Source organism: Trachurus trachurus (genome assembly GCF_905171665.1).
Source record: "Trachurus trachurus genome assembly, chromosome: 17".
Lineage (NCBI taxonomy): Eukaryota > Metazoa > Chordata > Actinopteri > Carangiformes > Carangidae > Trachurus > Trachurus trachurus.
Window position 1 is genome coordinate 30,745,211 of NC_139900.1, and position 23,004 is coordinate 30,768,214.

The following is a 23,004-nucleotide window of genomic DNA, read 5'->3' on the forward strand; positions in this document are numbered from 1 at the left end:
CCCCCATTGCGCTGACTTCTCTTCATCTCTGCCTGCATGCGAGCGAGGACACAGTGACGAGGCATTTCCTTTTTTTGTCATATTGAATTAATGTACAATCATTTATGTGCAACAACAAATGAATAACATGTCAACACTTCCTCCACCCACATCGGCCTGGTGGGTGGGAGCGTGCGGGTGTTGGAAATCTGTGAAGAAAATCTATTAATGTAGAACAGATATGACAAATAACAAATGCTCAGTGGCATGTTTTAATTTTAGGGTTGCCAATGGTTTTTGGAACATTTCATCAGACGTGGAAACAGGGAGCTTTTTATTTATTGATTGACTGTTTTTTTTTTTTTTCTGGAATGTTATATGAAAAAATAGAGTATGTGTGTGAGAAATAGAGAAAACACGATGTTTTCCTCTGTCTGCTAATGTAATTAGCAGTGAGTGAAGGTGATACTGCAAATATGAAAATATAAGATAATGAAGTGAAAGAACAAGTTCTGGATTTGTGGGGCTCACTGTCACAACATTAATAAACACCTTACAAAAACTTACTGTGAGTGCAGTAAATACAGTATAGTATAGCTGGATGCAGCCTTTCCATAAAATCAATATCCAGCTGAACAATTCTCATTAACTTAACTAGTACACAGGCTGTATATTATGCACATCTTAAATGAAGTGTAATGGAAGCATGCATTACCCTATGGTATGTTCACTCAACTGCCATTAGGTTTTTTTCTTTTTAATTTAGATGTTAATTCAAGATGGGTTGTTTGGTTTGGGCTTCGCTCCAGTTCAGTTTTAGCACACAGGCATTGAGGGAGGCTGAAGGACTTGACAGTGATCCCTGCACCTGTTCATGAGATAAACCCAAACAGGGTTATTTGAGTTGTGCTTACACCCAGACTTTAGTTTCTGGCAGGCAGCTGTCACAATGTGGGCAATGAACAGTCTTTTTTGCTTAGTCTAAAAATAATGATTCTTTTTTTTTTTTTGGCATCTTTACTGGTGCCTTAGGGAATATAATTGTGTATATCCACTGTTTTGGAAATCTTTACAAGAACTAGTTTCCTCACAAACACACAAAACAACTGAAATTGTATCTTAGGTTACTTCACTATTTACTTTGTAAATTCTTCCACTTAGATAAGATTACATTTGAAAATCTTTATTGTTCCTGAGAGCCAATTTGGCAACAGTAGTCAACACATTCAGTAGACATCATGAAACAAAGTAATAGAATAAATAGAGAGGTAAATCGCTAAAACCTGTGGCAGATGTCATCATAATAAGTTACAGTGACATGTGAAGCGCTGAGGGTTTATCAGTATTTGTTAGCTGCAGTAAAATCTAGACCTACAACTGATTTAAAAACCCATTAGCTGATGGAAAATGGAAAGTATAACTCCTCCGTACATAGCAGGAGTTAGGAAACTCTGCATGGAGGAAGTGATGAGGTTCTGCCAACATGACCTTTGGCCAGTGAATGGCTCTCACTTTGTGAATGTGATCATTCAAATGATCTTTGGGCAAAGTTTAACATTTCCCAGCCTGAGGTTGAAAAATCTACAGAAAGTTATTGCAAAAGATAAATTGTGAATAAAAGATTTTCAAAAGCAAAAATAATTTGCCTTTTTTGGTTTGGAAGTCGGTCCTGGCCTCGAAATTAATTTTATCTTCCTGCATGGTGCCCAATTGGCAGCTAATGGAGTACTTACTGTATAATAAAATAATAATTCTGACGAGTGAATGTCAGATATGCTCCTTGGGTGAACTGTTATTCTCTTAAAAATAGTGGTAAAAAGCGAAATGACTCAAGAATACAAATACGGCGATGACTTATCAAAACTTCAGCGTGCATTCACGCACTGCACATGCGACGCAGGATGTTTTGAAAGCTTTCACTGTCACATGTGAGTGAATGAAAAGGGAACTCTGACTTGTCAAGGAAGTAAGAGACAGTAGATAGATACATCATGGAGCCATCCTAAAAATGGAAACATGAGAGAGGAAGAGAGCGCAGAGAACCACGGGGCATAAAAGACACAGTTGAGGGAAGTAGGCTGCTGCATGTCAATCAAAAAGCTGAGAGACAAGGAGCGGAGGAGTCTGAAAGCTGTGATGCAGGGAGGTGTTGCAAAAGGAGAGAAAAGAGAGAGAAGAATGAGAAGCTTTGTGAATCTCTGCCATGGAAACAGCAATGACACACACATATGCATGCATACATACATACACCCATACATACAGACACCAAAGTACATCCAGTCCAGAGCTATTAATGATATATAGCATCACAGCAACCACCACAGTCCCTCTCATAACAGAATCTGTTGTTTCAGGATGCGGACAGACTGTTGGATACTCAGCCAGGGAGAGGAAGTGTTTACCGAGTGATGGGGCCAGTTGGTGTGTCAGTTTACATTCTGCTTATCATCCTCTTTAAAATGCAGCTCCCTCCTCTGTTGCTTTCCTTCAAAAACTCGGTCACTTCAGCCCTGAATAGAATAGCCACGAGTCTGTTTTATATGTCAGCCTGGTGTTAGAAATCATTGTTCAGAACAAGTTTGGGTGGCGATAAGGATTTTGAACTTTCCTGAGCTGTTAGAGACCCTCGTCTTGGGTCAGATTCTCAATGTGGCGTTGAACAGTTATACGTAATTACTCAAAAGCTTTGGAAACTGGGAATCAAATGGCAAATACTGATCAGTAAGAATGGGTTTCTCATAAACTTCAATTTCCAAGCGACCCCCTCCCTGTTTATTGCTGCAATACCGTCCAAACAGGCAAGGCTTTTGTTTTCTGTGGCCCCTCATGTAAACTTGTTGCTGCCGTCCACTTGAGTTGCTGAGTTAATAAAGACTCTCATTTCTAAAATTCATATTTTTTCAACGTAGACAAACGTAGACAATTACAAATTGCTATGGTACCATGAAACATTTCCGAGTCCTCCTTTCCACAGCCTCCATACTGATATTTGCAACAACAACGGTGGCAAATTCTTAGCTTAGCCATGATTTGGGTGTATCGAGGGGTCACATACCTGACACCCAGCTCCGCCACTGACTCCAAGAGTGGTGCTGCATAGACCTAAAAACCTAAAAAAAAAAAAAAAAAAGACCTGGCCTGGTAGAGCATGGCTTGTACTTCCAGAATTAAAATCCACTCATATGATCTCTGTGAAGAACCCACAGAAAATAGTACTGTACTCCTGACTTTCCACAATCTTAAAGGGCATTTGGGAGTCTTTTAGTCTATTTTGGTTTGTTTTGATTGTCATTTACCCTGTTTTCAGCAGCAGCAGGTGTATAAAAAATAAAATAAATAAATAAAAAGCTAAATCCATTGTGTGCTGCCTGTCCAACCCAGATAGAGACTATTAGTAATTGGCAACTTTATGAGAAATGTTTGGTAAAGATAAGACCAAAGCTAGAGAAACACCACAATCCATTTGTGAGCATTACAGATGACTGATATGGATATCGGGTTGAAAAACGGCCAACTGTTTGAACACAAAAAAAAGAGGAGAGGAGAGGAAACTTGGTTGACTACATCAGTGACACTTTAGGAGAACACTGCGTTCCTGGCCCACTTCCCATGTAGCTTGACAAGTCCAAAGAGTGGACAGGTGGTATGGGGATGGTGCTGGAATAGTATTATGAGATGATAACCAGTGGCCATGTGGCATCGCCTGCTCCTCGGATGGAACGAGAAGAGTCTGCGTGACCACAACTATGAGTCACTGGCACTGCCACTTCCTGCCAAAGTGGATCAGAATGAGTGGGGCTTTGGGTCAGGGCAAGGCTAGAACATCTGATGACAACTTTCATGGCTGGGGACAGCCTTTCAGTGTAATACGAGGCTCCCAGCCAGCAGCAAAGCGGAGATCAGACCAATCTATTCAGTTGTAACTAAAAGAATGAGACAGCTCAAATCACAACAGCAAGAAAACTGACGCAGCTCAAGGCAGTGTCTCTTCTGGCCAAGTAGCTTTGAGAGGTGAAAGTGAAACTGTATCATCTGCAGCAAAATTAAATGGAAGAAAAGCTTGAATTAAAGTGCCCTGGGCTGGCTTGTTGCCATGACTTGATTTATGAATATGTCTTTGTGCTTGTTGTACTGCATGGAATCGTCTTGTTTTTGGCATGTCAGGGTAAAATGCAACTTTCCCATCCTAAGCAGCAACAGCCAGGAAAAGCAATGGACCTGCTTTTAATTGGAAAAGGCAGTGACAGCTATTTGACAATAACAAGTCAAATGAGAAGCACTCTCTTTTTTAGTCAGTTCTAATTTTATGCAGTGTAAACAAACAAGTTAAAAATAGAAGCTCTTAACACAGCCAAGTAAAACCTTCTATGAAAGCAAAAAAGGGTTAGTTGTAATCCTATGGATTAATGGATTTGACAAGGGCGTGTGCCTAGTGTAAGTAATAGAGGCCAGATTACATGTAGATAAGGCTGTGGCAGGGTGATCTGCAGGGGCTCAGGACCTTCTCACCAAACAAATATACTGCATGCGTCAGCCAAACTCACACCAATAGGGAGGGGGGCTTTTTTGTGTTTATTCTGATCAATACATCTTATTGCAAAAACATGTAAAGAAGATTTTGGGACACTGCTATTGACGACGTCACATTTCAACATGACCAGTCTAACTGTAGCGGTCAAACTGGCAGCAAAAGTTGAGCGGATTTTCAGCAGTGAAATCAAGAAAGAGTGAAATATTGACAGATGGGGAGGCTGAAAATCTTTTCCACATGCCAACCAAGTGTGATTGGGACAAGTTGCAACTCAGTGGTCGCTTCATTCAGTTCATTCACACAACCAGAGAGGTGGCGAGGTTTAGCCCTGGGTAAATCTGGCCTAGATTAAAAAGGTCTGTCAACTCTTCCTCAAATGAAGCGCCGGATAATCATATTAAGCATCATATGGGCTTCCAGTATTCACTGTGACATCATGCTAAGCTGGTACAACAGCGGCATGTGCCAGCAGCCTGTGGCCAAAGCAGGACACACACACACACACACACACACACACACACACACAGAGCCTTGCCATGTCAAGGTTTGTGTACACACAGAGAAAATGAGCAGCTTTTGATGCCAATTAGGGGATATTTGTTCAAGGAAGGGAAGCAGACTCACCGTGGCAAGTTCATCAAACTTTCCAAAAAGCTCATTTAGTAGTTTAACCAGCTCCTGGGCTGTGCATTGGGAGGCCAGGCTGGTGAAACCAACTATATCTGCAAACAGGATGCTGTAACAGAGAGGGAAAAGATGCCATTGAGTCAATGCAGGTTATTTATAGCAGCATGTTATACTGTATCATCGAAACAAGATTATCGGTCGCCTAATCAGATTAACTCTCAGGAATTTGTTTAAAATGATATTTAGGAAGCACAGAGCCAAAGTCAATTTAAACATTCTTGTTGGATAATGTGTTTGTAACAAACTAATAAAACATCCAAATTAATGACCTGCAACAGAAAAAAATATATACTGTACATATATATATAGAGAGAGAAAGGGGGAGGGGGAGAGAGAGTCTGTTCTGTTCTCTAACTGAGTGGCAGCACAGTCAAGCAGAGCGACTCAAAATAGAAGCACAGAGCATTCTCACGGGGATCAAGGTGGAGACATGTCCTGTTAGAGAGCTGGAGAAGAGCCGTTCTACGTGAACTAGTGTTCCCATTAGAGACTTGGTAAATGCAACTGAAATGAGCTTGGTGTTTTAAAATTGTACCGTGTTTGTTGTTTGCACTCATGTGGCCAAGATTTTACATCACACACACAAAAAAAATAAAGTTGTATTCTATTTTTCTGCAACTACCTCTTTATTACTTTGTCTCAGTGTAGGATTGCTGGTTCTGACTGTAATTGAGTTGGTCCGATATCACGGAAGGCGAGTGCTAAAAAAACAACAACTGATATTCGTGCAGCAGCCCCATGGGCAGTCAACCAGCTGTGGTATGGGGCTGGAACATATGGAGAACTGAGGTTACAGGACTACCTGTTACCAATAGCTGTAAGTCTTCACAATCTGATTATTGGCCACTGCTACCACCGAGAGAATGAAATAAACCATGAAAGAGAGGTGGCTAACACTAGCAAGACTAGCAGAATGGGTTGAATGTATGAAAACAAAAAATAAAAAAGGGGAAACACTGTTATGTGTCAACATTCTTATATAACAGGGATTTGATATCCTACAACATGGAAATTGCAGTGTTGGTCCTCAAAGGAGTCTTGGATACTGTTTCCACAATTTTGTCCAAAAATGGTTCTGTTGTGAAAAATCTTAAATTCTGCTCGATTCAAGCATCCATCCATCCATCCATCCATCCATCCATCCATCCATCGGTGGGATATCCGAACAGATCATCAGCTAAGCATAGGGCTGACATGTACACGCTCACATTCACATAGGTAACTTAAGCCAATTAACCTAAATCTAAGTATCATTAAATAATAATATTTTCTTGAGACACAGAAACCATGAACAATTCAAATTTCAACCTCTGCATTGGCAGACATTATTTTCACTTTCTACATTATGCCTAAAGCGTTTCCTGTATCATATGTGATTTGCCCTGATTATCTTATTCATCGTGTTTCATTATAACTTGACAATTTACCCTGGGAGGAAAGGTTACAAGTGTTGAAAACTCTTAATCTGGCCCTTGTGCCCCTGAGAGATCGACTCATTATCAATCTGCATCAGAGCAGAGCAGGAACTTTTCCTGTGAAGGATTTGCCTTGAGTGCCGTGTGCCAACGGAGGGTGTGAAGGGGATTAGTCATCAAACTCTGACTGTCCTGAACAACTTGCATGTCTGCGGCTCCGGCGCTGACTGCCGTCTTCATGTGGGCAGGAGTTTTCACAATGTGACAGAGTGCTGGATCTCTAAGGGGGAGCTGCTAAATGTCATTTTGTTGTCTCACAGATGTCACCGTAATGAGCGGCAATGGATTCAAATTGTGTGAATGTTTTAATTGGTAACCATCTGTGGGTGACAGATATTGGGAACGTTAAATACTGTGTTAGCGTAAACACTTAAAGTTGGATTTGCAAAAACTCTGAAAAAGGTAGCACTTGATACAATAATGTATTTCAGATCTGTGGGCAGAAATAAAACATGTATCATCACAGTATATGGATAATGTGAAGACTTTTTCAATTTGTGCAGTGAATTGCCCAACAATAGACCAAAGAGCTGGATAAATAACAAATGTATTTTGACTGATCAGCCTACACAACACATGCCCAGCTATTTATCCCTCAAACCAACACAACTAATTTAGTTTGATGACTTGTTCTGGACTGGAAGCTCTCTCTCTCTCTCTTTCTCTCTCTCTCTCTCCCTCTCTCTCAAATTGTTTTGAATAAACCGTCTTTTCATCATTTAACCACCAAAGTGAAATTGGACCGAAATCTAAATTCAGACAAGCTGCTTGTAAAATGAATCATTCATTTCAATCATTTCACTGTCCCATTTCAATGATTTGATGACTGGTAGCTATCAACAGAAGAGGACTCATTTTTCCTGTTACTAACAAAGCTGATTCTTTCAGATGCTTGTTTATGAAGCACTACCACCCCTACCTGGAGTAGTGCAGTTACAGTATATTGTACTTGTCATCATTGTAAACTTTCTGGACAGTTGCCTGCCACACATTTTTTGGGATGATACCTTTAATGGCTGCTAAACAGACCCCTGAAAAGTGACTTATTGTGTTACCAGACCATGTATGGTTCATGATGTATGTGTGGAAGCTGCAGATTGTGGCATTTCCCACATTCTCGTGTTGACTGCATGCTTAAAATTCAAGAAATCCAGGATGTTTTCAGAAAAAGACAGAACTGATTTGCACTAAATGCAGCAGAGGGGTTAGGTATAGGTCAGGGAATAACCTAATTACAAAAAGTAAAACATCTAATTTGAGGACAGATCTTGTTACTGTAATACACTGTGAGTTATACCTTCTGGTTGTATAAATTGTCTCTCCTTCTATAATGTTTCAACACATACATCCCTCAAAAAGGAAAGGTCTGATTGTGTTTCTGTAGATGGATATAGGCAGAAAATGCAAACGTTTTCTAATTTTTATTGCTGGTGCTGCACATATGGCCGTGCACGACAAATTCATCTAATAAATAATAATGTTTGTGCTGAAGAGAGCATCCCATTGAGCGCAATGGTGCCAAATATCTCATGACCCCATGTGATCTTAATGGAGCTCAGCTATTTTTGGCTTTGTTTACTTCATATCTACCACATGCACACCACAGCGCATGTGGTGTGTGTTCCATACAGAGCCCTGGGTCAGCTTTCTAATGCACCACTGAAGATGTAGACTTATTTAAATCAGAGTGCTCAAGAGGAAAACATGAACAGGATACCTCTTTTCTGGCTTTACAAAGTCACAGGAATCAATGTGTTTATGGTGGCATCATGTATATGCTGCACCACAAGAGATCAGCATATAATACACATCCTAAGATTATGTCAGGTTCAAAATAAGCTTTCTTTTTACAGTATTTTTAATATACTGCATGTCTGCGTAACATTATTAATTATTCTATTGCTCAAATACGTTTGAGGTGTTAAGCTGCTGTAACCTAGTAGAGTTTGTGTAGTTAGGCTAATACTGTTCCTACTTGATGTCGAATTTGTAGTTATGTTAAAACCCATTTTCATTGAGAAAACTTAAACCTCAAAAGCTATCATGCTTTTATGAGTTGAAAAGACTGTGGCTTTCATCTGGGAACGTCTTTATCTGATTTTAAAATGTCCTCGGGCAAAATCTTCAAAACAAGCGCTGCAGCACTCTTGGCAGCAGCTATAAGTTACTCCAGAGTCAGCGTTTTAACTCTTTTCCACTTTCCTCGTTTACTATACTACACGCACTGGTTGAGGTCAAAAGCTCATCTCCAGCTCAAGCCTCTGACTCACTCAACTCATCATCTCCAGCAGACAAAAGTGCTACAGTTCACATGAGCAAGCAAACATAACGCAAACATGATTATTCCTGTGGTAACTTGGCTAATACTTAATATTGTCTGATTCAACATCCTCCCGCGCTCTCATCCATCTTTTCCTCTCCAGTGGCACATATTCGAGGAGAGTTACCCCCATCCACCCCCCAAACCCCATTTATGCTAATCTCCTGTTTCCCTCTGCAGGGGGGCCTTACGCTGCAGCTATTTTGGCAGATGTGATTTAAATCTAATCACACAGCAGAAGGGTTAACTTTGGATGGGCCCCTCTGGAGCGGCATTATGTAGGCAGAGGATGTGCTGACGATGGGCCAACAAAGGGGGGCAATACAAAAGACAGCGCAAGTTGCTTACAACGTATTTTTGAAAGATAAACCGTCAGTTCTTTAGAGTGAACAAACATCTATTATGAAACTTCCTATTAGTGATCTAGTTAGGTCATGTTAAATTATATACATTTCTCTCGGAGAATTCATTCAATATAGGAATTCCTCACATTTTTCCAATCAGTTTTCTTCCTAACTTTCTGAGTCAACTGTCAACTGAGTATTATAACATCTATGCATATTTCATGTGCACATTCACCCTGCTGTATCTGCGGTGGGCTGGAATCAAATATCACCGAAATGCATGCAAATTAAAAATCACAAAGAGCAGTGAAAATACACGGTGCATTCAAGGGAGTGCTAAAGTATAAATGATGATGAATCTGAAAGCTATTTAATTAAAAGAGCAATGTGATATTAAACAGTGCGTGCTTGTAATTCATCACTGATTTTCACAGTATTGATCATTTAAATAATAGAAATGCAATCTATTATAGGCGGCGTGATAGATTAAGAGACAAATTATTTCCTGGCTGTTTTCAACTCAGGAGCATTTTGTAATGGTACCATTATGTCATTATATTGTATATATCTGATTTGACGAACTTTAGGTATAGGTTACTTTTGGATTCATATTCCTTTTTTTTGTAACTGATTACCACAATATCCCCCAGGCTGGATTTTAATCAGATCAAACACTGCCCGCAGGCTTGAGCACATTATGGAGAAAAATTCAGAGTAAATAGTGCTGCACACTGTTTACTTTCTAATTACAGTCCACCCAAATCACATAAATCACGGCTGCATCCAGTGTAGATCACGCTCAAAGGGTGGCGCTATCTGAAGGAGTTCGAGTCACAAAAGCAATCAGCAGAGCTCCACTGAGATGTGTCCATATTTGACCACTGCGCACACACGCACACAGAGCGTTATGCAACCAGAATTTAGTCTCCATTGCATTTAATCCCCTGAAGCAACTTAATCCAGGAGCTAAGCAAACTCTCCTGCTCAAGCCTCCCTGCTGCTCTGAGAACACAGGGGGAAGGAGGAAGAGGAGAAGATAAGGGAAAGGGGAATGAGGAAATGTTGGAGACCCATGATGGAGGATTTAACAATACAGCAAAAGACACCAGGACCAGCAAGGTGTGATGAAGAGGAGGAAGTTAAGCGACCTGACTGAGAGAGTGCAGAGAGTGGAGCAGTGAACACCAGTATTTTCAAACCTACACTGTTTATATTTTGGGTTAAATGGTCAATTATGTCTAACTTCACCTGCAGGAGTCAAGGGGGAGGGAAAGGGGTGCATGGGTGAGATACAGATTTGTACTGGTAGATTGCAAGCAACAGTGTGCAGCAGTTTAAATAAAACAGGTATAAGAGAAGGCATTTGTACTTTAATATTTCCATTTGGAACAGCTTTATACTTCCACTGCACTTTAGAGACAGATATACTTTTTTCCACTATATCTAATTAACAGTTACCTACAGAATCTGCTGGGTTAGACTAACCAGTGGAATCTAAACTGTATGTAAAGAATAAAATAAATGCATCAGTCATAATAACACTGTAATGTAACAGATGACAGATTAACTTATATATATATAGTATATTATATATAATGACAACTTTTACCTTTGATACATTTTACTGACGATATTTTTCTTAATAACATTTTGGATGCAGGACTTAAACTTGTATTAGTTGTAACATTGGTAACAATACAACATATTTTTACTTTGTGATATTTTTCTTATGTAACTACAGGTTCTTAATACCCAGTGATATATTTTCCCGTAATGTACGATGTCATCAACAATCTCCTGAAAAAAACTGTTATTGTAAGTTTTCAAAGGTCTGTGTTTTGACAGTGTCCACTAATGTGCCTAAAGCAACCCATAACAATACAGTTATGGCTCAGTTTGGATTTCAACAGCCATTAACTTGTAATAAAGAAAATGAACAATCTAAAAGTAGAACACATCTCTCCCAAACAGTTGGGAGCTATAGACAAACATGCAGTACACAGCAAAAGTGCCAGGGAAATCTCCTTCTCACTTAGCATCGCATGATCTGCCTTTATATTTTCCTAGAAGGAACCCTAACTGCAAAAACCTTATACACCACTGGCATATAAGCCTTAGCACAGCACAAATATGATCAGATTATGACCTTGACGTGAGTCAATGTTGAATTAGTTCCCAAGTAGCACCACTGTATCCGTGCAACGTCATTTATAGATAATTCTAAACACATGTCTTTGACATGATTTCAGTGTTATTTGGACTGATAATAAACAAGTGAGTCAGGGGCTTAGACTTGATATTCACTGGGAAGAATTAAATATTTCAGCTTTTGCAACCTGGGGCTGTGTTAATGTTTCAGGATGCTGTTGGGTCAGATCACACTAGACTGTGTAGCCTTCAGTGTTCTTTCCAAAGGACATGTTTGGTCAAGTTATTCAGCTCCTTTTTAGCACACACTGTAATGCACTGAGACAGCATTTATTCCACTATTTCAAGCTGGAAATTATCCCATGAGGAGAATGGAGTATCTCCAAATGCCAGTGTTAAAAGTAGAATTAGTTAATTCAATTCACAGCTAAGAGGACTTTAAATATCACTGCCACTGATTCACGGCTGTGTCGGGCTGATGTGAGGATCCTACCTGACATTGTCATGGCGCTGGATGTAGATTTTGTGAAAGATCCTTTCTGGGGGCTTCAGGAAATCCTCTTTCATCTCCATAGCTACGTTCCTGGGCAACAGACTCATTAGCAGGCGCTCCTGAGCGTGTGTGTGTGTGTGTGTGTGTGTGTGTGTGTGTGTGTGTATGTGTGTGCACATAGGTGTGTGGGAGAGAAAGAGAGAGATATACATAAAGTAAGTTTAAATATACATTTATACAATCAAACACAGCAAAGTTATCACAGGACAAAGTGTTAGTAGCGATAAGAAATGTGCCAGACAAAAAGGTATGAAATATAACAGAATTGAATAATGTGTCAAAACGACTCGCAGCATGAGGGAGAAAGAGAAGAGGGCGGAGAAAAGGGGGAGGGGGCATAGATACACATCTAATTTTTCCCATAGTTTCAGCAGCATGCGGGTGCCCGTACCTGCTTCTCGTTCTCATCCTCCATGCAGAGTTTCTCTTCAATGCAGTTGCGAGCCTGCAGGAAGGCCTTCCTCTGGGCTCGTTCTGTCAGGATGCGCACAAACAGTCCTGACAGGTTGACACTGGTAAACAGCACTGTGTTGGCAACCAACTGCAAACAGAAAAAAAAAAAAACACATGATATGTTGTTTAAATTCTTCAGTACAGTTATTAACAGAACATACAGTAACATATATTTATGAAGAAATGATTAAGAGTTGCTGTTAATGTGTTGACCAGGTCAGCTTGTGTTCTATTTGTATATTTATAAAAATGTATTTTTGTGTCCTTTTAAAAACATGTACTTAAATAATCAGTGAAAAGTGGCTTTGTATTTTCATACTTACTCAAATAAATCAAAGCATGCATACATCATTTGCTCTCTATTCTAAATCTGTATGTTTGCCTGTGTGTTTTGGTGCAAATTGCATAAATAATTGTAATGTATACCTACACACGTATGTGTGTACATTTGCTACATGAAAGTGTGTCCCTAATGTCATTCATTCCCTGCTTTGTGCAGCCTCTGTACCTCCTTGCATATCTTTTAGATTTAGTTTTTTAGATGTTTATATTTGCTTATTGGTAATTACTAAATGTATTAATGATTCCACATACTGTTTCTTTACATGTAAAATCTTGGATTTCTGTAGTTTTGTGATTAACTGTGTTCTTCTTTCTTTTCCTATCCATTGAACTTGTATCTAAAGTGTATCTGGATGGTGAGCTGCTTCATATGATTGCCTGAAACTTGCCTAAAAGCACCTGAGAGATAAATGAGGCTACACTGAACTGACCTGAAAAAACGCACTATAAACTATCCCATTACAAAGCATAACTTTTGGAGTAGTTATATACAACTATTGTAATCACTGATTTTTCTTTCCACCACATGTGACATTTATCCAACCAAAAAAAAAAAAAAAAGCCAAACAATCATTATGGCATATGAGAGGCAGGTGACGGCGGGGCATACTATTTCTCTATTTTGAGCGTGGTTGGCTGGATATGACTTTGTACACAAACTAAACAAGGTCCTATATTCACCTCTAGCATGCACACAAGCTCAAAGCTGTGACCCTGGGCAATAATTACATATTCATAAAAATAAAGAAATTTGTTCTCTCCATATCTGAGGCCATTCATCATTAGTGTTTTCTACAGTGGATTTGACCTGAGGAAAATCTATAACAAATTACGTTATCCTTTCCTTATAATGAATATAGTGTCATTTCAGGGCTTTTTTTTTTTTTTTTTTTGCTTTACTGACCATCATTCATGTCGTAGGATATACACATTATCTCCCAAACTTAACACACATCAGGCAGCGCAGACAGGCTTGTTATCCAGTCCAATGAATAATAGATTGCCTTGAAAAGACTGACTTTGGCAGCAGCAGTCGGTCGTTGTGGCTTTGGCAGAAGTGCTGGCAAGCGTCAACATGTTCAAATGACATTCAAGTAACTGCGTGGCCTCCAGTGAGTGAATGTATACATGGGAGTTAAGTGGTGTACAACACTCACTGCAGTCATGGTGGTGTACAACACTCACTGTTATCACTGCTTATCAGCGATAACCTCAATTTGCCTTGAGATGGCAGCTGATTGACCTTATTGCACTATACTCTCTCTTGCAGCTATCTCACCCATAGTTTCACCCTGTCGGGAAATGGTGGCTTTTACTTTTCAGGGTTCACAATGCATACCTGTACCACTGTGTTACTTTATACACCTCAAAAATACAAGGCTTTTATTTGATATGCATGTCACCACTGTTGCATTTGATATTAATGGGCAGTGCTATAGAAGACAAGCTCTGTGTTTATCACAGTTATTGGATTTATGTGATGTAAATGTGCTTGGCAAAATGTATGTAGTGTTCATGCTTTACCCAGACAGCAAGGCCATATAGCATTACAATAAAATGTGGCAATACAAAGAGTAGCAGTAGTATATCCATGGCAGGCAACATCTAAAACATGTTGAGCTATCACAGAAACATGACAACAAGACTCACAGCTGTATAGGGAACAAGTAATAGCATGTTTTTCAAGTTATACTCCACGCTCACTTCAGTAATGAGATATTTCAGATAGACTGAGCCATGAAAGCAGACAGCAGCACTGTAGGCTGAGTGCCTGGGACCTAGGTGGGTGGCTGGTGTGAACCTGGGTTGTGCGGGGTCATGCCACACAGCTCATCTCTAAGCTTAATGGATTAGCTATCTCTGGTAGCACAGCTAACACTGTCCTTCACATGGCTATGCAGGTATCTCATATAGCCCTACGCACAAGGAGGGGGTGGGAACAATCTCCTCTGCAAATACGCAGTCATCATCCCAGGGTGTGATGAACTGATCAAATCTCAATTTCGTTTTCCCAAGAAATGCACAATCTCCACGTCTATATATGTTGCACGGAGCCAGAGAGGTTCCATTACCCCTGGAGGGTTTGACTGATGTGACATATCTCCTTGCCTCACACCTGATGACAGTCAGAAATGTGTGTGTGCATGGGTGTGTGTTGCACTGTGACAAAAAAAAAGGTACAAAGATATAAATGTACAGGTAGAGGTGTACCAATTTCCATTTCAGCTCTCAGATGACATGCATGACTTTGCCCTCTTTTCATAACTGAAGCATATAGTGTGGTGAAAGTGTGGTGTGGTGTGTGTCCCTCCGACTTGCCCTACTTCTGGTGCTAGCAGGATGTCACTCTGGTTCTTCATTCCCAGCCTGTTCCTTTAGGGCTGAATCATATCCCCGGGGAAACAGTCATGGGCAGACTGAATGCTTTGCACATTCATTTTTCCCCCTCCCCTCTTTCTGTCTTTGTTTTCTTTTTCTGTGCCTACAGGTATGCATCATCATAGTTGTATTCTATTGAGCAGCCTGTTACTTAATACACACAGTCCATACAATATACAAAATCATTTCCAGGTGCACCAAAGCAGAGATCCACACAGTCTCACTTGGTGATTGCCTATAGGACTGATTCTCCTTCCTGACTGAGTTGACATCAACTTGTTTGCCTTTGTCTAATATTTTCTTCTCTTATTTGTAACCAAAACAGAGGCAGAAATTACACTTTGGTCCAATCTGATCCAAGCCTGAGCAAATCCTATCAAGTCTAACCGCAGGGAGCTGTCCGCGGTGCTGAACTGGAGTCTAGATAGTGTTTTCCACTGCATGGGCTTATGTTGGGTTATATTATGCTCTATGATGTTGAATTATAGGCGATATAGGATGATTAAAGGCCTTGTAATAGGGAAAGTATAGATACACTAACATACACACGTTCAATGTGTGTGCGCGCGTGTGTGCGTGTGTGTAGCGTAGATACGTACCGTTCTCCACAGTTTCTGTGTTTTGACCGTGACTGAAGTGGCAGTCACAATCAAATGCGAGATAGACACCATTATTCCAAACACAACAGCCAAGAGCGTCCGCACAGGTAGGAGCGCGTAGGCGACGAAGGTGACCAGGATGAGTTGCCACATGCCTTGCTCCGGGGAGGTCGGCGGCTCCATCCCCATCGCGCCCAGGGAGAAGGGACAGCAGAGGAAAGAGAAAGTGAAGCCGAAGAGCAGCGTCAGGTTAATAATCTGTTGGAGCTGAGTCACTTGCAGGTACTTGACATTAGTTACGATGAACAGGGAGACGAAGATGACACAGTGGACAGGATGGGACCCCTTGGAGATAGTGAGGCTGGGGCCGGACAGCAACTCCACCACGGCCAGTGTGGAGGACATGAAGATGAGCACGGCCAGGGCTTTGAGGGTGGACGTCTGCTCCAGCTTCAGGTTGTAGTTCTGGAAGAGGGACTCGAGCTCCTTGCAGTCGAACTCGTCCTCACACACGATGGTGGTCAAAGGGACACCGGGTGGGCAGTGACTTCTCTTCCGCCTGGTTTTGACTTTCTGAAACGGTATTTCCTCCATGCCAGTGCCATTCATAAACTGAATACCTGCTCACAGCTTAGGTCAAACGGAACACCGGATTCCCCCTTCCCTCGCTCCCGCTCTCTCTCTCTCTCTTTCTCCCTCCCTGCCGCCGCCGCCGCCGCCGCCGACACAGACCGCAGCCAACGGTGGAAAAAGACGCGCACAGCGGGCTGGAGGCAGAGCGTCCCAGATAGCGGAGACTGGCCGGTGGCCACAGACGCGCTCCTCACTATCCACAGGTTGGATTGTGTTCGGTGAGATCAGCCTCCAAAGAAACATTCATATCCCGTCTGTCTTGGCACGCGACGTGGGTGACAAATTCATAAATGGATAGAAAATAAATAATAATAGATAAATAAATAAATAAAGAAATCAGCATCGGCTTGAGCGCCACATGAAGAGCAGCGCACACGACGTCTAGTTCAGATGGTAACAGCTTTTTGCTGGGCTCAGATAGGATCACGCCTGCGCATTATGAGGTGAAGATAAGACAGGTCCTCTGCTACTCAACACACAGTCAAGACGATTTGACTGGTGCGGCTGCAGAGCGTCCCTCAGCCATCTAACAGGACATCATCCATAACAGCAATGTCCTCTTTTCTTTTCCTCCCACACATATCCTGTTTCCATCATTACACTCTGTGCAATCTAATATTTACATTTACTGATTCATTTAGGCTCTTCCTTTTTCCTGACTCCCACACTCAAACACATGCATTAAACAGAAAAGATGAGGGGAAAATCAGGCAGAATTAATACATGTGCTCTATGTCAGTGTTTTCGCATCAGATTCATGAGATTCTCCTAAGCTGGCAGCTATATACTGTAGCCTATTTGGCAGGCTGGCACAGACCTGGGATAACATGCTTGCATATACCATTCATTATAATGATTTCTGTATTGCCACCCTCACCATCAGCACCCTCTTGGCATTCAGGGGGTGGTGCCTCATTCATTACCAGGGGAAGATTAGTCATCCGTCATGAGCTGCCATTGCCATGACCCATCAGTACCAGGGAGGAGTGTAAGAAAGTGACAGATGGATGGCCCATGCCAAAAGTCCGGTTACTCCACCATACCAGCACACTCGCATGCCTTCTGCTCTCCTCCTGGCTCCCAGTTCTGTCTTCCTTTCCTTCAGCTGTTAGTATTCTAGCTTTCACTGATCTAACTCAGCTACAGTGTGACAGCCAGGTAAACAAAGAGAGAGAGAAGAAGACGGGGTGTAGTGAAAACACAAAGAGGGGAGTAAAGTATTTGGCAGCCTACCAAATACTGATACAAAATGAAAAAGAAAGCAGATCAGAGAAGCATCAGTGCAAAGGTTTTACGGCAGAGTTGGTTGTGAATAAGACTTTAATCAATAAATTCATTGGCAATCCACTAATAATTTCAATCAAGGATAAGGCCACACTATTATTTGAACTCTGTAATGTAAGGGTCTGCTTGTTTTCTCTGTTCTCTCAGGGTGGCATTTTTCATTAAACCCTATTTTCTGATATTTTATAGACCCAATCATTAAGGATACATTCCAGATTTAAAATAAGATCAGATATGTTTGTGTTTTGTGTCACATGTATTAAAAATCATGAGCAACTCTTTATATTCTGCAAAGTGAAACGCAAACATACAGGTGAGGTGATAATGAACAATATTTTTGAGTAGGGGCTGGACTTCCATCAACAAAATAATCTATTCATTGATAATTGCAAAATGTTTGCTGTCATTGCACTCTAAATGACTTGTCAGGACACAGCCCTGTTGCTAGACATGTCCAGTGGCCCTTGCATTTCCCTCACGTCTGACTGCTGGTCTCACTCCTGTGTTAGCTAGCCCTGCTCCTCTGAGAGAAAGCTATGTGACACAGGACCTATACTAGAGGCCACGTTGCTTTTAGCCTGATATCCTTGTAGTCTTAGCTACATGGTTTTTACCCTTACTGTACTTTTCACTGAATTTTATTAGCTGACACACACACACACACACTGATGTGTTATTGTAGTTTGTCTGTGCGTGACATAGATAACTGTGGCAAGGCTCTCACAAAGGTGATATGCAAATGAGACAAAACAGTGTTGTCATTCGTAGCCCATAGTGTCATTAATCTGGCATTGATTTCCTGTCGTTGCCTTAATCAGTATTTCAATATTGCTTGTGTAACAGCTCTAAAATAATTCCCAATAATTAGCACTGTGGTTTTCAGCAATAGCGGACACATCGCATTCCTTTGATGCAAATGTCAAATATGCATTCAAACAAGATGAAAATCTGACATTCAAATTGCCATTTATGTATCTGCACATGCAGATTTGTACTTTTTTTGGAGGGTGGTGGTGGGGGTCTGCTGCTGTTGACTGGCAGTTGCTGTCTTTGCATGTGTGTGTGTGTGTGTGTGTGTGTGTGTGTGTGTGTGTGTGTGTGTGTGTGTGTGTGTGTGTGTGTGTGTGTGTGTGTGTGTGTGTGTGCACACAGTATTTCCCCCAGGACCTCTTGGCCTGTTTGTGGCCACAAGCGCTGGGGGATAAGAGCAGAGGCATTGTATGGCATAAAAGTGTTATTCCCTCTGCTTTTGATGGCTTCAGGTGTAAGTGCATGGTCACACTCTGCCAGCCCTCATCTCCCCAGAACAAAGACAGGTCTTATGGGAGTTCACACCACAAAGCTGCACTCCAAGGGCATTGGACAAGGAGACAGCAGCCTGCTTCCTGCTGCGTGCCTCTCTACTAAAAAATCATCTTCACTTCCTCTGTATCTGTCTTTCTATTTCTGTCTCTTGATCTTTCTTCATGCAAAGAAAAAAAACACTTAGATGCAAAGACATGAAACAGCTGAGTGTCTGAACTGATGTAAAACAGCTGATTATGTGTATAACAGCTTGATGACTAAAAAGCCTGAGCTCTCCGGAGCAATTAAAATCTTCTCCACCACATGTCATTTGTATAGCATCTTCCTAAAAGATCATCTATAGCATATAGGGGGATCTTAGAGACCAAATTTGTTTCATAGAGAGCCTTTGGTCCATGTTACACATTTGCCTTCTCTTGTAAACAGAGCAGTGAGAAATGTCACTGCTTCCCTCTCAAAAAAAATGCTTCAAAAAGATTTCCACAGCCTTTAATTCTGCAACCAGCAGGATATTTCTGAATCTGGAAACAGATGGCTCACACACCATTGGTTTGGTCCAGGAAAGGGGGACAAGAGGATAAAAAGCAGATGAATGAAAAAAGCAGAGCAAATCAAAAAAGAAAAAAAGAAAAAGAAATGTTCAGTGCTGGTAAATAGCGCTTTCCATTCGCTGTCATCAAGTGATCATCTGTAATGATAGCCCAGAAGCCAGGAAGTCCCACCAGTGTCCAGATGTGGTTAAAGTATGGCCGGTTTTATAATCACAGACACATTGGCTCAACACCAGCAAATGAAACAGCCAAGAGAGACCCAAGAGAGACTAGCAATGCATGTTGTGAATTAGCTAATGTCAGCCTTAATTAAAATGTGCAAAGAAAAAATGCACCTTTTCTCATGAGTGTCAGTCAGGTGTGCGGCCCCTGCTTTAAACATGCTACAGCTTGAAAGCATAAGAAAAAATGTTACAGCAACAAAGGATGGAAAATACTTTATATGAGCTTTATACGCCTGGTATTTTGTTATATTATTTTCATAACATGGTGATAAATCTGTTTCTTTTCCTTTACTTATGAAGCAGAATACAAAGTGTAAATCAAATATCGCCACAAGTCAGCTATTTCTCACATAAACTTAAAAGAAATGAGTCCAAAGCCAGCCTTGAGCAGGAACCTGCAGAACTCCATTTGTCAGGGCTGAAAACATAATACACACATAATTACCAAATCAAAACTGGACTCAGGGGGAAAAATCCACAAGCTTATCTTTCATTCAGCACAGAGAATGATTGGCCTCCCTCTCCAAAACACATCTAGTGAGCAGTCACAACAGATAAATGTAGAGGCTATGAATCCATGATTCAAATGTAATTTATCTGTTGATGGACTTCAATGACAGCAAGGTCAATGAACAGGCTTTGACTGTATTCTATAAACTTTGCAAAAATAAAATCATGGTCTAACACAGTTCAGCTGTTTGTCAAGTAGTTTGAGTGACAGGGATTATTTATCAATTGAAATAGGAAGTAGATGGTGCATAAAGTTGTCAACCAATTAGCTTTAAGTGTCCTCTGTAGGGAGCATCTGTTATAACATCAGTGTCTATAATAACATGAGATAGTGGTGTTTTAAAAATTGTCTTGAATCACTAATGTTTAAGAATCATACATATTTATTAAAAGTAATAAATTAAACATTATGACTTTCATTTTTTATTCTGGGCTCAAAGTCCTTATTCCAACCCAGCGGACTAAGAAATTATGAAGGTTGAGAATATGCAAAAATATGGCTTAACAAATAGATCTCATAATGAAGCTTCTTCTCTAAAATGTATTTTCCTATTATTATCCTATTATTCCTAGTATTAGTGGACAGTAAAACAGTCTATAGCCCATTGTAACATTTTTACTGTGAAATAAGTGTAAACCAAGCCTGTATTTCCACATAGAGATTGTTTAGAAAAACACAAAGAGTTAAAATCAAATGTAAACCTGAACAGCATTTTCCTCTCCCTAATGATATTATCCTGCATTCTCACATGACAGCTTGCTGATTGCAACCTTTTGCTTATCAACCTACATTATCAGTGGGACTTGTTCAGCATCGCCTCCATTACAGACAACACCATCCCTCTAATCTTCCACTCACATCAGCATTGCTAATAAGGCCAAGCGGTACACTGTTTATGGACACATTTATTGCAATTGTATCCTACGATGGAAAGGGGATTGAGACAAGAAAGGGACAGGTGTGGATTACCGTTTGGTTGTTTTTTTGTCTAACAACTCTCTCTTGTCACTCAGACAGATTGAGGCTATGTTATTTTTGTGAGTTGTATTGTGGACTTGAATCCTAAGAGCAGGCTACTGCAGAGAGGAACCTCCAACTGCTTCGAACACTACAAAGAAAATGAAGAAACAAGGTCAGACGCCTGTTACTAATGACAAAAAGCAACAACTGTGCCCGTTTCGCATGTGTGTCTGTGCACAAGCTTAGGATGGATCAATAGCCATCAGGTGCATGAGATTCAAGTGCAGCACCCTCCCATAGTGAAATCCTCTTAAAGCTTCTGATAGTTCAAGTAATCTGGGAGAGCCAATGTGTGAGTGTGTATCTGTGTGCATACGTGTATTTATGTCCAGTAGCTTTGTCCCCTCCCACGCTGGCTGTCTTCCAAGGTATCACGTGCCCCACTGAATTTGAGTGCTTAGTGTGCAGCACATGAGATGGCAGAGAGAGGCAGACAAACAGAGCGGGAGGGGGAGGGAGAGAGAGACAGAAAGAGGTCTCTAAAAAAGCTACCTGTTCACTTTCAGATGTGACAATGTAGCCTAAAACACTGCAACAATACCTATGCACCGAAAACAGCCCTATTTGAAGTTAAAAAAAACCTGACTGTGAAGGAAGGAAAAGTAATTAGTACGATTAAATCAAATCCTAAACTTGTGAAAAACTTGGCCTGATTTTTGCACCATAGAAATACCTGAGAGTAGGCCTATGGTTTGTAAGTTTTTGCTACAGTAGCCTATAGCTACAGTCAGTGTTAGCATTAATGGTTGCCTACTTACCAGTCTAGAAGTAGGGTGCTAAGAGGGCTTATTATCACCTCTTGTCTTTTAAAGCAGAAGTAAGCGATCCAGTCGTTTTGGCTAATGCTGCGTTCCAGGCCGGCTTTTGAAACCGTAAATTACAGCTTCAAGTCACAACTTACAACTTTGTAGCGTTCCAGGCAACCCACTCGTGTTTTTCCGACCTGTTTTACCGGTGAAAGTCACTATAACGGCCACTTGTAACTTCCGACCGGTGAACTCGTACCAGATCGAACTGGTACGACTTCACAGGTCGGAAAAACACGAGTTACGAGTTGCCTTGAACGCACCATAACAGTCCTCGTCCCTACATCACCACATTCACGGCGTCCCTTGGCTGCACACACAGCCCTGCATGCCGTTCTCTCTCCTCATTGGATAAAAACTGTAGGATACGAGAAATGTTTTCTCCTCGGCTCAGAGCAGAGTGACTGACAGACCCATGTTTCAGTCCAAACACTCTAGGTGATTGCTGTCGGAAGATATAACTATTTAAGACTTATATTAACACAAATATATCACTTACTTCTGCTTTAAATTCAACTATGACCAAGACTCCTAAGGTTACCTACTAATGCTAACAATGGCGCAAAAAACAACTAGCATCATTTGGCAGTAGGTCTAAAACCAACGTTGAATGCAGTGTTCATTTGTTCATCTACAGATCTGCAGCATACAGTAAATATACGTTTAAAGGAACTCGGCATTGTGTATTATTTTTGTGTGCGTGAGTGTGGGGTGTGTATGAGTATGAATGTGGGTTTTGTTTTTGTTGTTTTTTTTCTTCCTCTATGGATGTTTTTGTTGTTGAAGTTTATTTGCTCCTGCTTTTTGTTTCTCCTATTTTTTTTTTTTTTTTTTACCTTTTTATGTTATTACTTATTTAT

General features: G+C 40.8%; 1 protein-coding gene across 1 annotated transcript in view; it reads right to left on the reverse strand.

Annotated features, from left to right (window-relative positions):
- Positions 1-16,419, reverse strand: part of LOC311001109 (adenylate cyclase type 1-like) — a gene marked incomplete at both ends in the record, with an annotated part of 34,007 nt that extends 17,588 nt beyond the window's left edge. Inside the window, 4 exons of the mRNA XM_083992077.1 lie at positions 5,135-5,246; positions 11,978-12,096; positions 12,429-12,578; positions 15,811-16,419. Of these exons, the coding sequence (XP_083848203.1) occupies positions 5,135-5,246; positions 11,978-12,096; positions 12,429-12,578; positions 15,811-16,419 (990 nt within the window). The remainder of the gene's footprint in view (positions 1-5,134; positions 5,247-11,977; positions 12,097-12,428; positions 12,579-15,810) is intronic.
- Positions 16,420-23,004: the final 6,585 nt, after the last annotated feature.